The sequence below is a fragment of the Nelusetta ayraudi genome, unplaced genomic scaffold (assembly GCF_046127955.1).
Source record: "Nelusetta ayraudi isolate G7.1 ecotype Tasmania unplaced genomic scaffold, CSIRO-AGI_Nayr_v1 ptg000060l, whole genome shotgun sequence".
NCBI lineage: Eukaryota > Metazoa > Chordata > Actinopteri > Tetraodontiformes > Monacanthidae > Nelusetta > Nelusetta ayraudi.
Window position 1 is genome coordinate 4232525 of NW_027466110.1, and position 20864 is coordinate 4253388.

Genomic DNA, 20864 nt, shown 5'->3' on the forward strand with positions numbered 1-20864 from the left:
GAGATTGGGGGCGAAAAAAATACCTAGACCCGTTTCCGTTTTCCTCCGAGTTGGACAGAGATCAACAATTTACGCGCCATGGATGCAAATCCTCCAATAAAAACTTCGCGCCACAGCAAAGGACCTAATTGTACCAGGCATGCTCGTTCTCAGAATTCTTCTTATATACAACAGATGGTGCGCTTATATATGTGAACAAAATTCGAACCAACTACAGTTCAGTTAGTCACGTTTAGTGCAGTATGTCACATGAGTTGATTCTTTTCATTTCTTTCATTTTCAAGTTATTTCATTTACGCGACTTTTAGGACCTTCTGGTGGCGCGGGAAACGAACCGCGCGGTTTGCGTGCAGCTGCAGGAAACACATTGTCCACTGAGCCGCTGCTGCACGAGGAGTGTCCGCTGCTGCTGCTGCAACAGTTCAACAACTTCACACAACATTAACATGCCTGCTACCCGTTCAATGGTAAGGAATTCAGTTTGTTTCACCACGTTGTGTTTTTTTATCCGCTTCAAAGTAAATATGTACTATTTTTCTGTGTTCGTTGCAAGTCGGGTTTAAATACCGCACTTCCTGTCCCGAGTCTGCACGTTAGTGCAACGTTTTTAAACTCAAACCGTGCTCTCATCTAACTTTTCCATGCAAATAATTGTATTGAAGAGCTATCAATTATGAGAGTTTGTGTTGTTTCATGCTTTTGAAGGGAGCGATCGGGGGGGGGGGGGGGGGGAGGAGAATGTACAAGCCTTACTAACCTTGATTTGGCCCCACTGTTCAAAGGAAGGCGTGTCCCTGGCGTGGAAAAATCCACGAGTTCTTAAACAAACAAAAAAAGTTGATTTTGAAAGAAGCAAACAGAGTTTTATTTCCTTTCAATCCTAATTATTATGAAACAAAATTATTTTAAAATAATAATGCTGTTGATAGAAAATATACTGAGACTGCAATCTTTTAAACTTTTAGGAGCTGAATTGAACTGTTCCCACCATGTTATCGCCAAATGAAATATAAAGAATTAATGTGCTGCTTGTTTTCGGCATTGTGCATGGATTTTTGTGATAGTTGCCTCACTCCCTTCAAGTCATATTTCAATTTTAAGCCCATATGACTTGTCCGCCCTTACAGAAGCTGGCTTTGCAGCCTGCCTCCACCAGGATGGGCTTGAGGAGCTACCGCAGTTCTTTGCTGGTCCCCATGGAGACCTCGTCCTCGTCCTCCTCCGACGACAGCTGCGATAGCTTCGGCTCCGATGGCGGCTTCGCTAATACGGTGAGCGCAGAGCGTTGTTATAATTTCTGTCAAACTGTTCTCCGTTTGGCTGCACCGCTGAAGCCCGATGTCTCCGCTGTAGAGGAGCATGGCGAGACCGAGCAGGAGGACTGCGCAGAAACCAAAGATGCTCGAGGCAACGCTGGAAGAGGACGCGTCCAGCGGGTCCGATGAGAGCGAGATCAACCATCAGATGGAGTCGATGGTTAGTTCGCGATGAGCATCCGGAACCTCGTCAGTTGCTGCGTTTCCATGACAGTTTTTCGCAAAATAAAAAGCAAAAAAGTTTTTTTTTAAAGTTTTGACAAAGCACAATTGCAATTTGCAGGCATTTCCATTGAATGGTGTGAAGCACATAAGCTGTATTTCTCATGAGAGCATCAAAACCTGTTACCGATATTTGAGAGGTTTTTCAAAGTTTAGGTGTTTCCATTACCAGTTTTTTATTGCGATATTTAGGTTTTGCGCAATTCTCGGAGTGATTGAAACACAGTCATTCGCAGCCAGAACCTCCTCTAACCGCGAGGTGTCTCTTCACAGAAAGTGGGATGCCGGCCAGCAAGAAGTGGCCGCAGGTCCAACGTGCTGAAGGTTGCCATGACGTTTCCCACCAAGAGGGCGGCGGGCAAGAAGAGACCAGCGTCGGAGCCGCTGCCTCAGATCAAACCAGAGTGCGACCCTGGGGAGGAAGAAGAGGTGGAGGAGGAGGAGAACTTCATCGTCAAAAGAGCTCTGAACATCAAGGAGAACAAGGAGATGGTGAGATGTTTCTCCACCGCTTTCACACTTTGTCCGCCACATCCTGCACTTTTCTTTCAACGCAACCTGTTCCTGTTGTTTTCCAGTTGGCAAAACTCATGGCAGAGTTGAATAAAGTCCCCGGGCTCTTCCCCAGGCGGATGGCCATGTCGGCATCAACAACGGTAACGAGCCACAACACGAATGTCCAGAGGTGGCTCAAGTAGTCACACTCTGTACTGTAAAGTAGAAGTTTGGATACTTGTGTAAAATAAATTTAGTATTGATTCAACTACAGTACTTAAGTAAACGTAAGAAAGTATAAGGTTCTAAAATGTAATTAAGAAGGTTCTCTAAAATATGATCCACTTTTATATTGAACTATGTCACAGCATAGTTCAAATAGCTCCACTTCAAGCAACAACTATATAAATAAATAAATATATATATAAATATATATATAAATGACTTGTAGCAGAATATATATCTTTTAAATACAAAAAAGCTGGTTTTTCCCAATGTGAGGAGTAGAAAGTAGATATTGTGTCCAAATGTAGGAAGTAATAATAATTTCCTATTAAGTAATTATCATTTATTAATGACTAATAATTACAGATACCTGGAAAAACTGCAGTATCCCACCTCTGTGACTGTCTACTCTCGCGCCCGACTTGCTGCTCTAAACTCACCAGCACTCTTTGACTGTGTTCAGCCGCGCCAGGCTCCTCGGCGCACCTTCAGAACTCCAGAGGCTCGCAGGAAGAACCCTGAGCGCGTGTCCCGACACCACACCAGGTCCCGCTCACTGGTGGACGGGCCCCCCAGCCCGACCCCGGAGGAGGACCCCGAGGACAAGTTCAGCCTGGTGCGCAAGAGCCGCTACTTTGAGGAGTGCGACGAGCCGGTGAGTTACCCGTCAGGTGTTGTTCTTCTGCACGTTCCGATGAAGGCGGAGGTCTCATTCTGGACGGCTCTCTTTACCTTTTTTTTTGTCTCCCAGCCTCGCCGCCGCACCTTCTACGGCACCAAGACCATCCCTCACGTGGTGCGGCCCGTGGAGGAGGTGACGGAGCTGGAGCTGCAGCGCATCTGCAGCAACGTGAAGGAGAAGGTCTACAACAGCTCCACCGTAGGTCCCACCTTCACTTTATTAATCAGCATGAGGGCTGTAAAACCATTTTTTTTAAAATCGTGGTTACTCTCTGAATTTGCGTAGTTCACTGCGATTATTTACTTTTTGATTATGCATGCATTTGCATGTTACTTTTCCTTCTCATGTCCATATTTATGTAAGGCAATTCTTACCAGAGTGTCTTATTAGGGGACCAAATGAACTCAAAGAAAGTATTTCCTCTTTGATCATTTGTCTAAATGTTTTTCGAAACACCAAAAAATGGAATGGAAGAAAACGTGACAAAAAGCTGTTTTTTTTTGTTTGTTTTTTTTGGTTTTCGGTTTCAAAAACAGAAGTGAGAGTGGAAATTTGTGCTGGCAGCAGCATACGAGGCTGTCTGTGCCTCGTTGGCACGCACACGAGTACTGGCCAGTATACCTCGTCCTGGGTTGGGGTAGGGGGATTTAAAACACGGGCCCGACTACGGGTGAATGGAAGGGACAAAAAGGCTTACAATTAAAACAAACAAACAAACAAACAAACCAAAAAAACACATTACCACGATAAATGCATTAAATGCTGACGGCCCGAGTCGGTACGTTTTGAATATTATTCTTCACTGAAGATGCACTCTCGCCTCCTCCTGGGTTTCCTCAGGGAAGCACCTGTCACCAGTGCCGCCAGAAGACGACTGACACCAAAACCAGCTGCCGCAACCCAGAGTGTGTGGGGGTGAGGGGCCAGTTCTGCGGCCCCTGTCTGAAGAACCGCTACGGGGAGGAGGTTCGGGACGCTCTGCTCAACCCGGTGAGATTCCCATGGCCCGCTTTTATTTTCTGTGCGAGCCGACGGTGTTGGTGGTGTTGGTCAGGCCTGACTGGTGTGCGTCTCCTTGGACAGGAGTGGCTGTGTCCGCCCTGCAGAGGCATCTGCAACTGTAGCTTCTGCCGGGCCCGAGACGGCCGCTGCGCCACCGGAGTGCTGGTCTACCTGGCCAAGTACCACGGCTACGACAACGTGCACGCCTATCTGAACAGGTGAGGGCTGCGCAAAGGTGTGTGTGTGTGTGTGTGTGTGTGTGTGTGTGTGTGTGTGTGTGTGTGTGTGTGTGCGTGTGTGCGTGCGTGCGTGCGTGCGTGCGTGCGTGCGTGCGTGTGTGAGATTTCATTTGGTGTTTTACGCCTTTTAATTCCTCATTGCAGCCTGAAGAAGGAGCTGGAGGAGAGCAGCAAGTGAGAGCAGCGGGAAGATTTCTCTCTCATTTCAAGCGCCGTCATTACTCCTGTTTTATGACACTGGCTCATGTTGGTTGTTTCAAAAGTATGTTGACTTGAAATATACGATTAGAACGTTGTGGTCTTAAATGTTTTAAAATGACCCATGTAAATATTTCCAAAGTACGGTTCATATGCCTTTGCTGAGTCATCTGTTCTGATGTTTTTTGGAAGAAAAAAAAAAAGAGAATCAGCCTCATGTAGACGATCTTCTGTATTATTTTTTTTTTTACATTGTTTTAAATGTATATAATCGACACATCTTGTGTGCACATAACGTAACCACCATAGGTTTGATCATCTTTGTGCCTTTTTTTTCTAGTTGATTTTTTTTTTTTTTCAAAGTTGTTTTTGTGATTTTTAATGCATTTCAAAATTTAAATGTGGAAAAAAGCTAAATGACTGTGTGTATATAGGGTGACTTTTTTCCATTTTCAGATGTGTTGACATTTTGTGCTCTACCCTCCTATAAACGATCATATAACAGTCATCCCTGAGAGTTTTGGGCTGATCTGGGACTTTTCTGGGTTTTTTTGGCCCCCAAAGTGAATAGGACAACTTTTTCTCGATTTTCTGACATGTTGAGATTTTGCATTCTACCACTCTGTGTCTCGCTAAACTATGATCGGACGGTTGTTTCGCTGAGTTTCAGGTGGAATAAAGTGTTTTTTGAATTTGTCATGCTAAACTATGATTGGACGGTCATTTCGGACAGTTTCGGGCTGACTAAATTATTTTTGTCCCAGCGAAATGCAAAATCTGAACATGTTCAAAAAAACCCCCCAAAAAAACCTAACATACTGTGTCACCATAAATGTTTGCTAAGAGTGACAAACTGTGTTTAAAAAAAACAAAATGGAAGAATTAAAGTTCTTTGACGCTTTAACAAATGATGTTGATGCCTTAGAAGTGGAGTGTTTGGAGTTACTGCATCCTGTTGTGGTTCCCCACCTCCTCCTCCCCTAGCACTACCCCACCCCCACCCCAACCCAACGCACACTCCACTGGCTGCAAAGGGCATGGAGCTGGAGGTTCCGCTGCCTCCCTCTGCTGAGAGGAGAGCAGGTGATGAACTGCAGCGCCTGCTTAAATATCCTTCATTAGATAACTGTCAACTAATGGTGTGGAAACAATTAGCACACTGTAATGGGAATCTAGTACCTGTAAATCACTCCATTTCGTTAAAGGCGCGTTTCTCGCTCTGCTCCGGGTCTCTTTGCCTCATTTTGCGCCTCATGGTTGAAGGTGCTACTGAAGCAGCGGTATTAACCTTTCTGCCGTCTGTCGCAGCTCCGTGCGACCTGCGCGATCACACCACCTTGTTTCCAAATAATCGATGATTGAGATTATTTTGGGGAGGGTGGGGGTGGGGCGGATTGCAAGGGCAGGTGGAGATTAATTTTGGGCCTGCCGCTGCAGTCAACAGCGTTACAAGGACGGCCGCAATGTGCAAACTGTGTTGGCTGCGCACTTTCATTAAAGTCGCTAATCACTGCAGGACGTCGTCGTCAATTGACTCCGACTTGACCGTCACTCAACGGTGTCAGCCGTAATTACTGTTATCGGAGCCTAAAGGGGAAATGCTGAATGCTGCGGGATGCTCGAGGAAATATGAAGGCTTTCCCCGAGGTTTATTAACGCTTCCATCACTGTCGCTGTCGTCTGCTGTTTGCCTTGGATTAAGGCGCAAATCCGTGTGGGTGGGAAACATTCCATTCACCCGCGTTTATGGAGAGTTGTTGCAAGAAAATGACTGAAGATCAACGCAAGTTTGATCGTGTACATTGACATCAAAGCCAGTGATGAATGAATCCCTGTTTTTTTTAAAAACCACCAGGACATCACCATTATTCACTGGGTCGTGTAAACTGAAATTATATGAATTATCTATCTAATCTATACCTATTTCTCTCTCTCTCTCTCTGTATATATATATATATATGTATATATAAAATACACAAAACGTACAGTATAATCAATTGCTTTTACTGACACGCAACTTTGTGTCCCACCTTCACAGCAATCCAGAGCAGCGTGCAGGAATGAAGATGTTGTGCAACTGAACTATGAGGGTCTGGCAACCATCAGCGTCTCCACACACAGGGAGTTAATGTAGCAGACCTGTGAGTAGAATCTGCCCACACGCTCACATTAACACTCACATCAGATGGCCACATATGGCTCGCTCTTCACCGCCAAATGGCCTGAAGCAGCGCTGACATCACCTGGCAAACAACCAGAACCAGTCGGTAGGGTAAGGTGGTGGTGGGGGGGGCGGCGTGCACGCTGCCACACACAGCCACGAGGTAGGTGTGTTCCTGTGGGATCCGTGGAGGCACCTGTTGTCTCGTTCAACCAATGGACAACCTGAAATATTGAACATGGAGCGTATGATTATAACATCATTTTCCTCTTTGGAATATAGTCAGAGGCTAGTTGAGACACTTGTCTGACAGTATGCTGTGTTGGGTCTACACACCAAACCGCCAGGCTGCCACGCAAAGCGCAAACTGTCAGTCGATCAAAAATGAAGAATGAAATAATCAGATTTCCAGCGACAAAAACACGATGGAAGCTCCGAAAACCAGACTGTCGCTACTGAAGGTGTAGCATCAGGTTCTGCTGGTAAGTTGCCCAGCGAGGGCATCGTTTCAGCATATATTTGACTGAGCGAGCAGCGTTGTGAGTAGTTTCCTCACCGAGTAGCCTTACAGACTCGATGCGTTGGGGTGACAACAGTCCGCTGGTGTGAGTTTGCTTTGCCGCTGCACTTCTTCAAACAAACTCAACCTTCTGAATCAGCATTGCCCCCTCTGCAGGAATAACTGAAGATGAAAAAGCAACATTTTGATTGAGAAATCATCTGCTGGTTAATACACAATAAACATATACACAATATACATAATACACAATAAACAAGTTTGGAAACTTTAATTGTTCTTGTGACTCACTGAACAATAGCTGTGGTATATTTTCATCTGACCATGTTTTTGTTCGGGCTCTTAATTTGTCATCACTCTACATCCAGCTGTGAACACTGACATTTACTATTTTGTGCTGTGCCATTTGGATAAATGAGCAAAACCCCTGTTTCGTCTGCTCTAAAATACACAAGTTGATGAAAACAATAATTATGGCAAACAGTTAAAAATAACAACGCAATTGACTGATAAGCATTAGAAACTGTATATTATAAATGTGTGCGTATATATGTATAAATGTTTATATGTAGGTATGTATACACATATAGAATAAGATAAATAAATAAATCTAATGTTCCATGTTCCCCCTTATTTGCTCCAAAAGGAACAAAAACTATTATTATAATAATAAAGATGCTCTTGAAAATACTAGTCCTGTGTTAAATACCAATGATCATCCACTTTGGGGTGATGAATATTTAGGCAAGTAATTGTTTACAACGCTCAAGCATTGAGCTGATCTGGTAATCAGGCTATGAAATACAATATTTATTCATTAGAGCAGATTTAATGAGGCCTTGCGGCGCTAATTATGAAAACCAGTGTAGCAGTAAATAAGTAGCACATGGCGACGGGCTGCGGGGTACCTGTAAGGAGGAACTGGGGGTTTTAAATGCCCTGAATGCCATGGCACACTGAGCAGCAACACGCAGCCGTGACTGTGGCCGCCCGGCCCACAGCTATACATCACGGGACCTGCAGACAGGTCACAGATGGGCCCCGCATCCCAGCATGCCTTGCTGTCCAGCCTCTTGGAATAAAGGCCGGGGAGCACGGCATTTGTTTCCCAGACTCCAACGAAGCAGCGTAACTTGAGTAATGATCCAATAGGTCTTCAGAAAGCAATGTATTTAGCCCTCTGTTTACAGTCCCCAGCAAAAGTTGCAGCTTCCTGCTGCGAGTAACGTTTTTGTCGGACCTTCCGCACGTTTGCTCGGAGACAAAAGGACAAAATGAACACCAGGCTGGTGGGTGTGCAGTAAGTGATTTATACAAACATACAAGAAAGCTAAAACATTGATTAATGACAATAATGTTTTTCTTTTTTTTTTTTAGGCGCTCTCTTATTAGCACGTCAACCCAGCCAAAAAAAAAAAAAAAAAAAGAAATCTGAGTCTGACTGAGTCCTCACTGTATTCTTATTTGTAAGCCTGTCGTGGGTAGCATTTCACAGCATATTACAAGTTTTTGATTGACTGATATTTTCATTATGGCTGCAGGGTAGCGTGAAGACTGTTAATTTACTTGGGAGTCCTGCAGGTCTGCAGTGATTGTAGTAGTGCCAGAAGAAAAGCGGCGTTAATGAAACTCGCAGAGCCCCAATCACAATCTGTGGGTCAAAATCAACTGATTAATTATAATTTAGAACCAATCTGTCAGGCCTCTGTGATAAACACCCCCCCCCCCTTTTTTTTTTGCAGGGTGGTGGTGCTTGCTGCTTAGTAATAACCAGCCTAACACTGTAGTTCACGAGCAGCTCAAGTCGGCACATATTACCGTCCATGCAACATCATCAGAGAAATTAAACCCCCCCCACCCCCCCGACAATAAAACGTGAACGTGAGGACGCGGAGGGGAAAAAAGGAACACACACACACACACAAATAAAATGTGAGTTGTGTTGAGTGCCGTGCGGGCAGTGCAGGACTCTCCTTGTGCTCGTGACCTCCACATCCAGGGGAAGTGCAGTGAGGAGAGTGCTGCTAAATGCACAGTGAGTGACTCTGGGTGGTGGTGGTGGTGGTGGTGATGGGTGTGTGTGTGTGTGTGTGTGACATGTTCCTTGTCCCCCCCCCCCTGTTGCAGGCTGCAAAGTGATGGAAACAGCAGTTTGGTCCAGGTGTCAGGGACATTATCAGAGAAAAAAGGGCCGCCTGCCGCCGCTCCATCTCTCGGGAAATTGCCAACTCACCCTAACAAAGGAACGGCATAAGTGCACTCGCTGCCACCCTTCGAGGGGAGCGTGATAGGATGACATTAGAAATATGGAATTGTTCGCCGGGGGGAGGGGGGGGGGGGGGGGAGGGGAGTGGGAGAGGGGAAGGGCGGGAGGGGCGGGAGGGGGAGGGGAGCGTCAGGTGGCTTAACTTGACAGTTCTGTTTCCCGTGTGCTCTCATCTTAAATCTGGGCGGATTTGAAGTGCGCGCACACGAGCACGCACACAAGCACACACACACGCACAAAAAAAAACAAATCAGCTCCTCATTCACGCAATGGCCTTTATTCAGCTGCTGCCGAGGACGTTTACGTTATAAACGGCTGGCAACCTCAGCTGCACGAGGCCCAGGAGGAGTTTCACTCCAAACCGAAAATACACTCGTCACATAAAAAAAAATTAAATAAATTGTGATGCAATGCGCACGACAGATCAACATCGCAACAACTTTGCATAAATGCGCCATGCAAAATTGTACAGAAAGTCCAAATCATTGCGTCTCACGTTAAACTGCCACTGATCTGAAATGCACGTCTGAGGTTGCAGCAATAACAAAAAATATGGCAGAGTCACAGTTTGGACTCGTAATAATCATAATAATAATGGGGGGGGGGGGGGGGGGGGGGGTGAAAACAGACGCCTCTTATGTCGGAACTGCCCGTATAACAAGTGCGAACAAGGCAGTTTCGCGGGGAGCAATTTGACCATTTGGTTCTCCGTGACACCTGAAGGGGGAGCTCTAATGCAGGACACTTGCTCCTCACACTCTTCCCAAAAAACTTTCAACAAGTCATCACGAGAGGAGCTGGAAGTTTGAGGGCCACCGGAGCTCGTCACACACATCAAAGCAGCTAAATTGATGTCGAGACGTGTACTCTCTCTCTCTCTCTCTCTCTCTCTCTCACACACACACACACACACACACACACACACACACACAGCTCTGCAAACCAGCAAACACTCGACAGGTTTTGCGCACACCTTTCCTCTTGTCTTGTGGAGCGAGGAGAGCGACTTGGTGATTTTGATGCGAGTGTTGTGACACTTCACATCAAAATCTCCATCTGAACACTTTGAGTGTGTGTGTGTGTGTGTGTGTGTGTGTGTGTGTGTGTGTGTGTGTGTGTGTGTGTGTGTGGAGAGAGAGAGGGTGATAATGAGCAGGGGAACACGAGGCTGTTATCTGTAAATCTACTCTTACGCTAAGCGAGAACTGGTACATTGGATTGATTTTATTGAGATCATACATTATAAATGGGGCATAGAGGAGCTTACAGCCCTGGGATGGTGGTGCTCACGTGCTTCATTAATTTTTACTTCATTAACTCTCTCCTTCAGAAGCCTTCGACACACAATTCATTCCCTGGTTATGAATCCAGGCTACGGGCAAACGGACGAGCAGCGGCCCGACTTTTTTCTTTCTTTCTTTCTTTCTTTTTTTTAACAGAGTGGACACGATGAGTAACACTGTCAAAACAAAATCAGTAATACGTGACATATACGTGACCTCCGAGGCAAATTCATGAGCCAGGTCACTTCATTTCAACTCATGGCTCTCTGTCTGTTAAAACAGAGATGGTACATTATAGTGGCATTAAGCTTGTAAAGAAACAATAGAGACAAGGGAGGGACACAACTGGGCCCAAACAGCTGGTTTGTTTCCAACAATTCTGCTCTTCCACCATCGATTTAATTACCACCAGTGACTAAAATCCAAACATCTAACTGGTAGTGATTACAGATTAAAGGCTCTCTCGTGGTTTCCACTCCCCAAAACAACAGGAGCTGCAGTAGTTGCTCGTCGTCTCTCACACAAAACCTTCCCCCTTCGTGGCCCTTCAGACGGGACCACTCGATTGATATTATAGCCGGCAGTGTCGATGACTCACGGAGGCACCTACTGTCCGTCCTGCCCGAGGCACCTCGAAGTAACGACCAGCACTGCGGAGGTGAGGTGAGGTGAGAGCCAGGAGGCCTTCCTGTAGGCGTCTGTGTGGGAAAAAGGATGAAGGAAAATCTGTTGTTGTCTGCAAATGATTTTCCAGGATCGAGACAGCAAAAATGTCCGACACTTTGTAAAACATTTCAAGTCATGTGTTTTCATTTTATTAGAAGACACACACACACACACACACACACACATGCGTAGACACACAAACAACATTCACACTGTGTGCTGTGTTTGGGCCGTTATCACCTTGAAAATCACCTTGTGTTTTTTCAAACTAACTTTCCTCACTCGATGATTCTGAGTCTGACCCCCGCCGCACACACGACTGAGACTCAGATTTTAAAATCTTCATTGCATCCGAGTGAATTTGCAAAGAACCTGCGTGAAGCAGCCCAGGCTTCAAACCTGTTGTCATGATCTTATTTTTCTTTTTCCCCTTTTCTCCCCCTCGTCGAGCACCGTGCCGACGCACACGGCTGAGCACACAGAGCTAAGTGCTCCCCCTTTCCGAGGCGGCCAGGAACTTTTTTTTTTTTTTTTTTTTTTAAATTTCAAGATCGTCTTCAAGCTCCAGTTTCACCGCACGTGTTGAAACGCTGACTCACTCAAACAAATAAAACCGAAAAACACAGGGAACAAAATCCTGTTAAAGCACTCCCTGAAAAGACGAATGAATGAAGGTGGGGGGTGGGTGGGCAAAAGAAGAACAGCTCGGAGACAATTAGCACCGGGGACCACTCTGTAATCTGAAGATTATTTTCACCACTTAAAAAAGCAGCACACATGCTTTGTGTTGTGCCGGGGCAGGACGGAGCAACACTCGAGAGGGTTTGATTTGCTCTCCCTAATCTGCTTTTCTTTGCCATTCCTCTGCTCCCAAATGTCAAGCGTTGATCAAATCCAGCTGGAAGCGGCCAGCAGTTGCAAAAATCCTTCAGACGAGGAGGACGAGGAGGGAACAAAAAAAAGAAACGGATAAAGACTTTGACGCCGCCGCCGGTGATATCGAGCAGATTGGAGATGCTGCGTGTGACTTTTTTTTCCCCCGCGGCTTAATCATCTTCTGTGAGTGAAACAAACGGCGGCGGAGCCCAGTATTAACCTAGTGCGACGCGCCGGTTGAAATGAGAGAATTAACTCAATTATTTCCAGGGTACGTATAAAGACGTCTTATTGATGACCCCGAAAAATACACCATCTATTCTCCCCGTGTGAAATGATGAGCCGAAATAGAGCGAAATTAATCTATGATTCATTTTTGCGGAGCGGCCCTCGAGGGGGGGCACCACGGAGCCCTGCGGGGGCACCGAGACCTCACTTTGAGAACCGCTATATTGGATCCGGCTAACGGAAAACATCCCAAAGCTGTGTTCATTTAAATAACACATTGCATTTTTGGGGGGGGGGGGCAAGAGGGAGTTTGAGAGGGGAGGGGTGTTAAAGAAAGAAGAAGGGGGAAGAAAAAAAATTGTAATTGCTTAAAAAAATTTTGAAATGTAACCCCGGGGCTGCTTGCTTAACCAAACAGGCTCAGCCTTGTTAGGCGGAGCCACAGAGGAGCTGTCTGGCACGGCAGATTGAATTTGTTCCCTCTGAAGTCGGGGGGAAAACAATTAAGTGTCTGCGGCGGATTTTCACTGTGTACCACTTGACACACTTTCTCACATCACTGGGGCAATTGTCTGCAGAGAGAGCGAGACAAAGCCATTACTTCCGACGTCTGGGGGGGGGTGTTGGGGTGGGAGTTGGGGGGTGTTGGGGGGGGGGGGGGTGAGGGGGGCATGGCATTCTTATTTTCTGATTTTGAAACATTTCAATTAAGCGGCTGATGGAGATAATAAACATAATGGTGTGAGACGAGCGCTGTTTTCTATTGTGCTGTCATGTCCGCCGTCCCCGGGCGGGGTTGCCGCATCAGAGGAAGCTTTGGTCCCAGAGGTGGAGGTGTGTGTGTGTGTGTGTGTGTGTGTGTGTGTGTGTGTGTGGGTGTGTGTGTGCTCATCCACCTTTCATTTTTTTTTTTTATCTAACACTGGAGTCCTTTCAAAACAAGGTGAAGTTCAGCAAAGTTTCGGCGGCGAGATGATCAAACAGCCACATCACTAATGGCGCCGGGTGACAGGGCCAGTGAATACAGATCAGCTTTAATTGTGGCGGGTCTTACTGCCACTGTCTGTCAATCCGGGGGCCCCTTTGAATCGGTGGAATTTTTTTTTTTTTTTTTTTGCTCCGCTCCCTCCGTCAAATGACGTATCCAATTAAAGGCTTTAGAATTCACGATCAACCCCAGTCAAGGTTAAATGAAAGCAGTTACTCCTGTCAGCGAGGTGATTAAAAGCCGACGACATCGGGCACATTTTGTGCGAAAAAAAAAAAAATTCAAATTTGGAACTAAAGCGTGAATCTTTATTCATTACGCGTGCAGCCACCGCTACATAAATGTCCAGCAAAGTCACCCTTAATCACCGTGTTCATTTTTAAATCCCTCTTTAGTCTACTTTTTTTTTTAATGGACGGCCTCCCTGCGCCGCTGTTTTATATCGTGGCATATGTTTTCATATTTGGATTCAGTACAAGGTGCCGCTAAACAACGCAGGCACTTTTCCCAAATATGAAAATAAAGCAGCTTTTAAAGTTTAGAACATTTCTGAGCCAGTGGGTTTAATATAATGCAAAATAATTAGACTGCCTCTTGACCTTTAAAAGACTCGAGTCGCACCATTTCCTGCCCGGCAACAAAATTAAAAAAAAAGAAGAAGAAAAAAAAAAAAAAGGTTTTGACAGTGGGTCCAAATGGACGAGCCAGAGTATCACAGCAAAGGGAATTAATATTCTTTACAGCAAGATGGATTTGCTACCAGGTTATTAATGAGCACATAATGTGCTTGCACAGGTTAAAAACTCCTGCGTGGTGGTGATAAATGTGACGACGGGGCAAAGAGGCATGTAGACTAATGAGTGTTGTCCAAGGATCTGATCCGGGTGCCCACTGGGCAGAAAGCCACCGGCTAGATTTCACACATCACATGACGTTAATACCCCGAGTACCAGCAGTCAAGCTGCTTGTTAAAGAACCCGCCGCTCGTCTCAAACTGTGAGCCACTGAAACTTCCCCCTAATGTGATTCGGTTTGCTTTGAAACGGAATCATCTAAAGTCGGAATCAGTTTCATCCTCCCCCAGAGAGAAAGGTGTAATGCTGCAGCTAATTTCTAATTTTTTCATATTAATATATGAATAATAAGGTGATAACTTTAAAATCACAACAATGACACATATTTACACACTTCATATCAGAATAAACTATTCTGTTTGTCAGGACCATCTACGGTCTGAGGAGATTTCTCAAAAACAGCATCTTTAAAACTCAAACATTTCAACCCACATATGAAGGGACACATTTTTCCCAATTGTTAAACTATAAAAACAAATAATTGTATCACAAGCACACATCCATATTCTACTGTGAATGACATGACAGCTCCTCAGCAGCGAAGCAAAAGAATCTCGTCCCTGTGATGGGCAACTGTATAGTTCATAAACTCCTCCCTCTCAATAATATCACACAGGACATGGGCCGACCAAAAACACATGCTTGTGTTAGCTGTCGCGCTTTTTTTTCTCTCTCTTTTTTTTTTTTTCTTTAAACAGTTATTATTTGGTCTTCAAAATGTCGCCATGCATCGTGATTGACAGCTGGGCCTGTCTGTTGACTGGGTTGGAATGTGATTGGCTGGGAATTTGGGACCACCCAGTGGCAGTCTGGTTGGTTCAGATGTCAATTCTAATGGAGCAACCACACACATACAAAAAAACAAAGCTGAATTAAAACGAAGATCACATCAAACGGCCATTTCCAGATTTAATACATTAACTTGGGTGGTCGACTTCCAACAATAAACAAGGTTGTTTGGTCAAAAAAGTCATAGTTAGAGCTGTACAGGCCACTCCCTTATGAGTCGCTGCTTTGACTATTGTTAAACTTGATCGCTAACGTTAGCCAAGCTAAAGTTCACAGGCCTAGCACAGGGGCAATGAGGAGAAATTGTTTGGGCTCAGGAGATTTTCTGATAAGCCAGATATTCAAGTGACTGTCAACGGACGATTATAAAGTCATTGTACTGATAACAGTAGCTGCGTTTCCATTACAGTTATTCGCAAAATAAAAGCGATATTTCTAAAAATTTCGACAAAGTGCAATTGCAATTTGCAGACGTTTCCATTCAATGGCGTGAAGCGCATAAGCCGTAATTCTCGTTACGAGAATTACATTTGCTTTTGTTTGTTTACGTTTGTTTGTTGTCAAGAACGGTTGTTATATTTTTCTCTTTGATTACTTGGAAAAAATATTAACACGCCATTTTCACTTGAAGTGAAATGGTCACGTGACCGGTGAACTGGTGACGTGTAAATGCGACACATGACATTCACATATTTGAAGGGTTTTTCGAAGGGGTCATGAAAACGCAGCCAGTGTCGGCATACAGGAGACACTTGGTCCAATTCTAAAATAAGTTATGTGGCTCAGATATCAGGTCTAAACTGGACTGAAACAGTTCAGCATCACATCTTAAAATGGTGAGCAAAAGAAAGACGAGCTAATCTAATGAAATCTATTCAAGACACGGAAAAAAAAATTTCTCCAAGGCACAGGTGAATTTATGTGACACTTTTCCTCCATTAAAAATCAAGAACCGCAAAATATATTAAAGCGACTAAAAAAATCCTAAAAAAAATCAAATCTTTTTACACATTTAAATGTTGCATGAGCAAGGTAAGAGGTGGAGAGACATTCAAAATGTGAAATGAAAGTACTGGAAACCTTCACCTCACCCGCTCGTCTCCATCGAGTCCTTCAGATATTAAATGGAACACAGTCCTGAGGGCCAAGATGCACATTGAATGACTGCCAAATCACAAACTAGACTCACTCAGGGGCTCATGGTGAATAAATAAGGCTGTGGATTACATCAAATCTTTTCTCAAACTGCTACTCCTGTGCGACGCTCCCCGTGTAGAGACCATTTAAACTCTAGAAGGGGCCAAAACATCAGCAGTTGGTCCCCTTTAAACAAGTCTGACTAGAGTAGAAAAATAAATAAAGCCTCCGGCGCGCTGCTTTAATGTATTCAATTAACTGGGGTCCCTCTAGAGAACTCCAGCGCACACTTGGATAAAGAGACAGCGTATCGCCTGGAGATGAATACGCTGAATGCTCTCATTCTGAAGGCCGTGATTGGAAATCTTCCTCAACAGGTTCTTACTTAATTAAACTTCCCTTCATCTGACTTTCCGTGGCTTTCGAGGGAAAAAAAAAAAAAAGCGCGGGAGAAGTGCACGCTGAAAGCCACGGGAAAACTTCTCTTCCTCTGTTTACCGGGGCCGACGCCGGGGACTTTGCGGGGCCCTGGCGATAACCTTCGGCGGCGCCGCCGCGAGGAAAGTCAACCCGGTGGCTGAAAGAACAGAGAAGTATGCGAAATCGCCAATTCAATCACAGACAATTATACGGTGAAATGAGAGGCATTCAGCAGCCGTCAAGTCTGAGTGCGGGGATAATTATCTGGCAGTCATTACTGTTCCCATAATAGCATTTAACGACATTCATATACTGCGGGAACATATCGTGCGCTCCCCGGAAACATGTACGTTGAAAATAGTCAGGCCGGCCCCTTTTTCTTTTTTTCTTTTTTTGGCAGAAAGGTAAAACATCGTGTTGAGAAAATGCAATCTTGATAATAATAATGATGCCCCAGAGTGAAAGATGTATGTTAGTGTGAAATTTATCTTATTATCTCCCGACACGTCTCCGGAGAATCTATTCAACATCGCTGATCGTACCTTTTTTTTTAACACCCCCCCCCCAACCCCATTCTCCATTGTGCAGCCGAGCCCCAAAAGAGTTTCCCGTCTATTAAAAATCAATCTCTCATCACTTTGCCTACATCCAACGCTTGCTGCACCACTTTTTTTTCCCCTGTCTTCTCTCTCATAACAAATCAACTTAATCAAGCTCATTAAGCGTCATTATTAGCTATTTATTGTTATCTCCCTCCGTGTCGCGCTGACAGGTCCTCCCCGCCCACGCCTGTCCCCCCTGATACCGGGACCTTTGCTTGTCACCGCGCTCACTTCTAATTGGCCTTTATTGTCTTGTTCTCGCGGGAGAGCGCCGAGAGAGACGCGCCGTCATTTCCGCGCAACAACTTTTCACGTCCCGGCGCGCATCTACTTTTCCACTCGCCAATCAAATCAAAAAAACAAAAAAAAACAATCTGAAGCGAGGGACACATTTATGCGCCTTAATGAAACAGTTTTCCTTCAAGGCGAGAGGATTTGTGAAAGCTGCCCCATGGTCCTTTTGTGTTTAAGTGTGCTGTTAAACGCTCGCCGACTCTCCCTAAAGCGGCGTGGCCAATGTATTTCCACTGCTGTCAGGATGATGGACGGAGGGGGCGGGGCCCACTGCCGCTAACCTCGCACGGCGGGCCGTCTTTCAGCGGTGAAATCTCGCTCGTCCATCTTGCCCGGCGGAAAGCAGTTTTTCTTTTTCAGTCAGTCCAACAATTGCATAGCATGGACCGATGTGACCAATAAAAGCAGGTAGGAACTGATGCTCGCTGACTTTAAAGAAAACCAAGACAAAGAATAGCGAGATAAAGTGACAGCAACTTTGCAGACGTGCAAAAGGGTTAACGCAGTATTGCAGAAGTTTCACATTTAAAAAAGTACCAAAGATGGGAATAAAATATTTTGTATAACTTTGATGAGAATAAAAACAAAGCTTAATGTGCTTTCATTTAGCCTATTAGTGCACACTTCCCATTATTACAACTCTTGTTTATTCGCATGGCACTTTTTGAAAACAGTGACAAAGTGCTAAACAGACCAATGACGAAAGTGAAATATTCTACTGACACATGGTACATGCAGAGTCGGTTGAGACCACACTCTTGCCAAATCCATATTTCCCACTTGGCTGGGGGTGAAAATCCCCCAGGTGGAACCCCGGTGATTTTGGGTGGTTGCCCACTAGAACTACAGAAAAATAAACACCATATGATATTATTGCTGTACAAACCATTGGGGGTTTGTGAGGTGCAGTTCAGACGCACAATATTTACACAAAATGTGACTCTCAGTTCAGGGCAGCATGAACTGGAACAAGCTACCCACCTGTATAAGAGTGTGTTGGATTCTGTACAAACTGACTTGTGAGCATTTTCAACTAAGCCTGGTTTTGAGTTTTTTTTAAATGTGCATGGTACTTTGTACTTTTGTTTTTATTTAATATATGTTGATCTTTTATGTTTATTGTTTTATGCGGGAACAGCATCCTCGCTAATTTTGGCATAGTTACACTGCAGCTTATACAGTATGTACTGTAAATGAATATGCATTGTCCAGTCAATCAACCAACCAATAGATTAATCAGTTAGACAGTAAGTAAGTACTAAGATCAAATGAGGCTCCACACGCTGCTTAATAGATGACTATACTGCTGGGCACACCAACAGTCACAGCACGTCCACCCGAAGCCTCCAGCTGCTGCATAACTGGATCAACTGGCAGCCACTGATGTCGACTGGATGTGACCGGTTCTGACTGCATCGCTGCAGATGCTACGGACGGATAATTGGGGCCAATCACCTTCCAAATTTTTTTTTTTTTTGGGGGGGGGGGCTCCGCGGACACTCGAGTATAAAACGGCAAAGGATTTAGGAAGTGTTCCCCGCGCGAGGCGCCAGGTTGGCAGTGTGCCTCCACCTGCAGCACAGCCTGACCTGCGGCGTTGGAAGCTCAAGAGAAGAAGAGGAAGAAATGGAATATTGTGCCCTGCCGCCGTGGGGGAGGGGCAGAGGGGAGTTTGTCCCGTCGTGGCAGGAGTTATTAAGTTTGTCTCCGGGACACACTCGGTTGCACCAGTCCCTCGTTCATAATAGATGCTAATCTGTTCAGGGCTGACTGATGACAGAGCTTCCTGCCCTTCACAGAATTAGTCCTCGGCTTTATCAAAGGACCCAAACTGCCTGCTAATTAGACTCATTTCCTCCGGCATGAATTATTTATTTCCATTGTAACTGATCAGAGGCGATTGTGACGCATCGCGCCGCCACCGCCACCAGTTTTCACACAGATGCGCATGCCACCACTCGGCTTTCCAGCTCTGGGCTCGGCGCAAGGAGGGAAATGGGAGCGCGGACCGGCTCAGCCGAGTTGAATGGGTCACGACTGTGAATGGCACAATACAGAGGGAGGGATTTTATAGAGAGAGCGCTTCAAAGATTCCAACTAAATCTGAGAGAGGAGTGTTGACAGGAGGCGTGACAGGGAGACAATTGTGTTAAAGTTCTACTTCTGACACTATATGTATATATATATTTATATATATATATACACACACACACACACACACACACACACACACACACACATATATATATTTAGCTTTATTTAAGTCTATGTTTTAATACTAAGATACTGACCATCCTGACATAATGGGAGGTTTGACTAATGAGCAGTTCCCATAAAAACTCCCTGGTTTGTTACATGTTCACAATCAACTTTTCTGCACTCTTTTGTTGTGCAAATGTGAAAGTCACAAACACAACATGTTCTCATTATGTATTAAAAGGGTGGAACATTATGTCCTTTAAACTCACTAATTTGCACGATGTGCGACTTAACGAATCCAATTTATTTTCTTTAGCCGCATAAACATTCGCAAAGCGGACCCAGTCATTATTAACGTCATCATTCTTTAAGAAACACTTTCATTTTTCCTCTACCAGCATGAGAGCATAAAATAAGGAAGGGCTTCTTCTTCTGGCTTGTGAATTAAGTTCCAGAGCCGACGGTTTACTGGTGTATACCACAAGTTGTGTTCCCCTCATCAAAGCCTTCGCAACCCTAATTACATCTACCAGCGCAATTTTATCAAGGAGGGGGCTATGGGGGGGGGGGTAGAAGAGAGAAAAATGTTGTGCCTAATTGCATTACTATCTGCAAGGCAGAAAATATGCAGAGCGAGAAAACGTATAGCAACGTGGGCAAACTGCTAATTAGTCCGATATTGGGCTCGCATTAGCAGATAGCGCGGCAAAGTGTGAGCCCGATGGAGGCTAAAGAGAGCGCCGCCACCGCTCCTCCAGCTGTAATCAAAGGAAAACAGATGCGGAGATAACCACTGGAGTGAGAGTTGGGAATAATTGATGTTATTCTTATTTTTCTATACGCAGGCTTTCATTTCACGTCTATAGGTGCGAGCGGCGGGAGCGGCAGGAGCAGGCTAGCTGGCACACGCCGGAGGGCGACGGTGACACATCCGTGGGGCACAATAACACCTAAAGAGTTTAAGTGGCAACAATGGGCTGAAATGCGAAGCGGCAGCTACATTCATGATGGGGAGCATTGTGCCGCGTTCGGTAAGCACGCATTTTACAAAATCAGCCCAACACAATGTGGCCGCTGGGAAGCCTGCCGTTTTCTCCGCACACGCACGTCGAGGCTCAATTTCACGGCACAATTTGAAAGTTTATCCCTACTTTTCTTTCTTTTTTTCCAAATGAAAAAATTAAACGAAAGAAATAAAAGAAAAG

The 20864-nt window shown here is 45.1% G+C and overlaps 1 protein-coding gene across 1 annotated transcript; it reads left to right on the top strand.

Moving 5' to 3' along the window:
* The first annotated feature begins 340 nt into the window (after positions 1-340).
* On the top strand, positions 341-5148 carry cdca7a (cell division cycle associated 7a). Its single transcript, XM_076040174.1, has 10 exons — positions 341-467; positions 1128-1271; positions 1354-1476; positions 1812-2030; positions 2117-2194; positions 2722-2913; positions 3010-3138; positions 3781-3930; positions 4024-4160; positions 4326-5148. The coding sequence occupies exons 1-10, from the start codon at positions 447-449 to the stop codon at positions 4357-4359; spliced, it is 1227 nt and encodes a 408-aa protein (XP_075896289.1). The 5' UTR covers positions 341-446; the 3' UTR covers positions 4360-5148.
* Positions 5149-20864: the final 15716 nt, after the last annotated feature.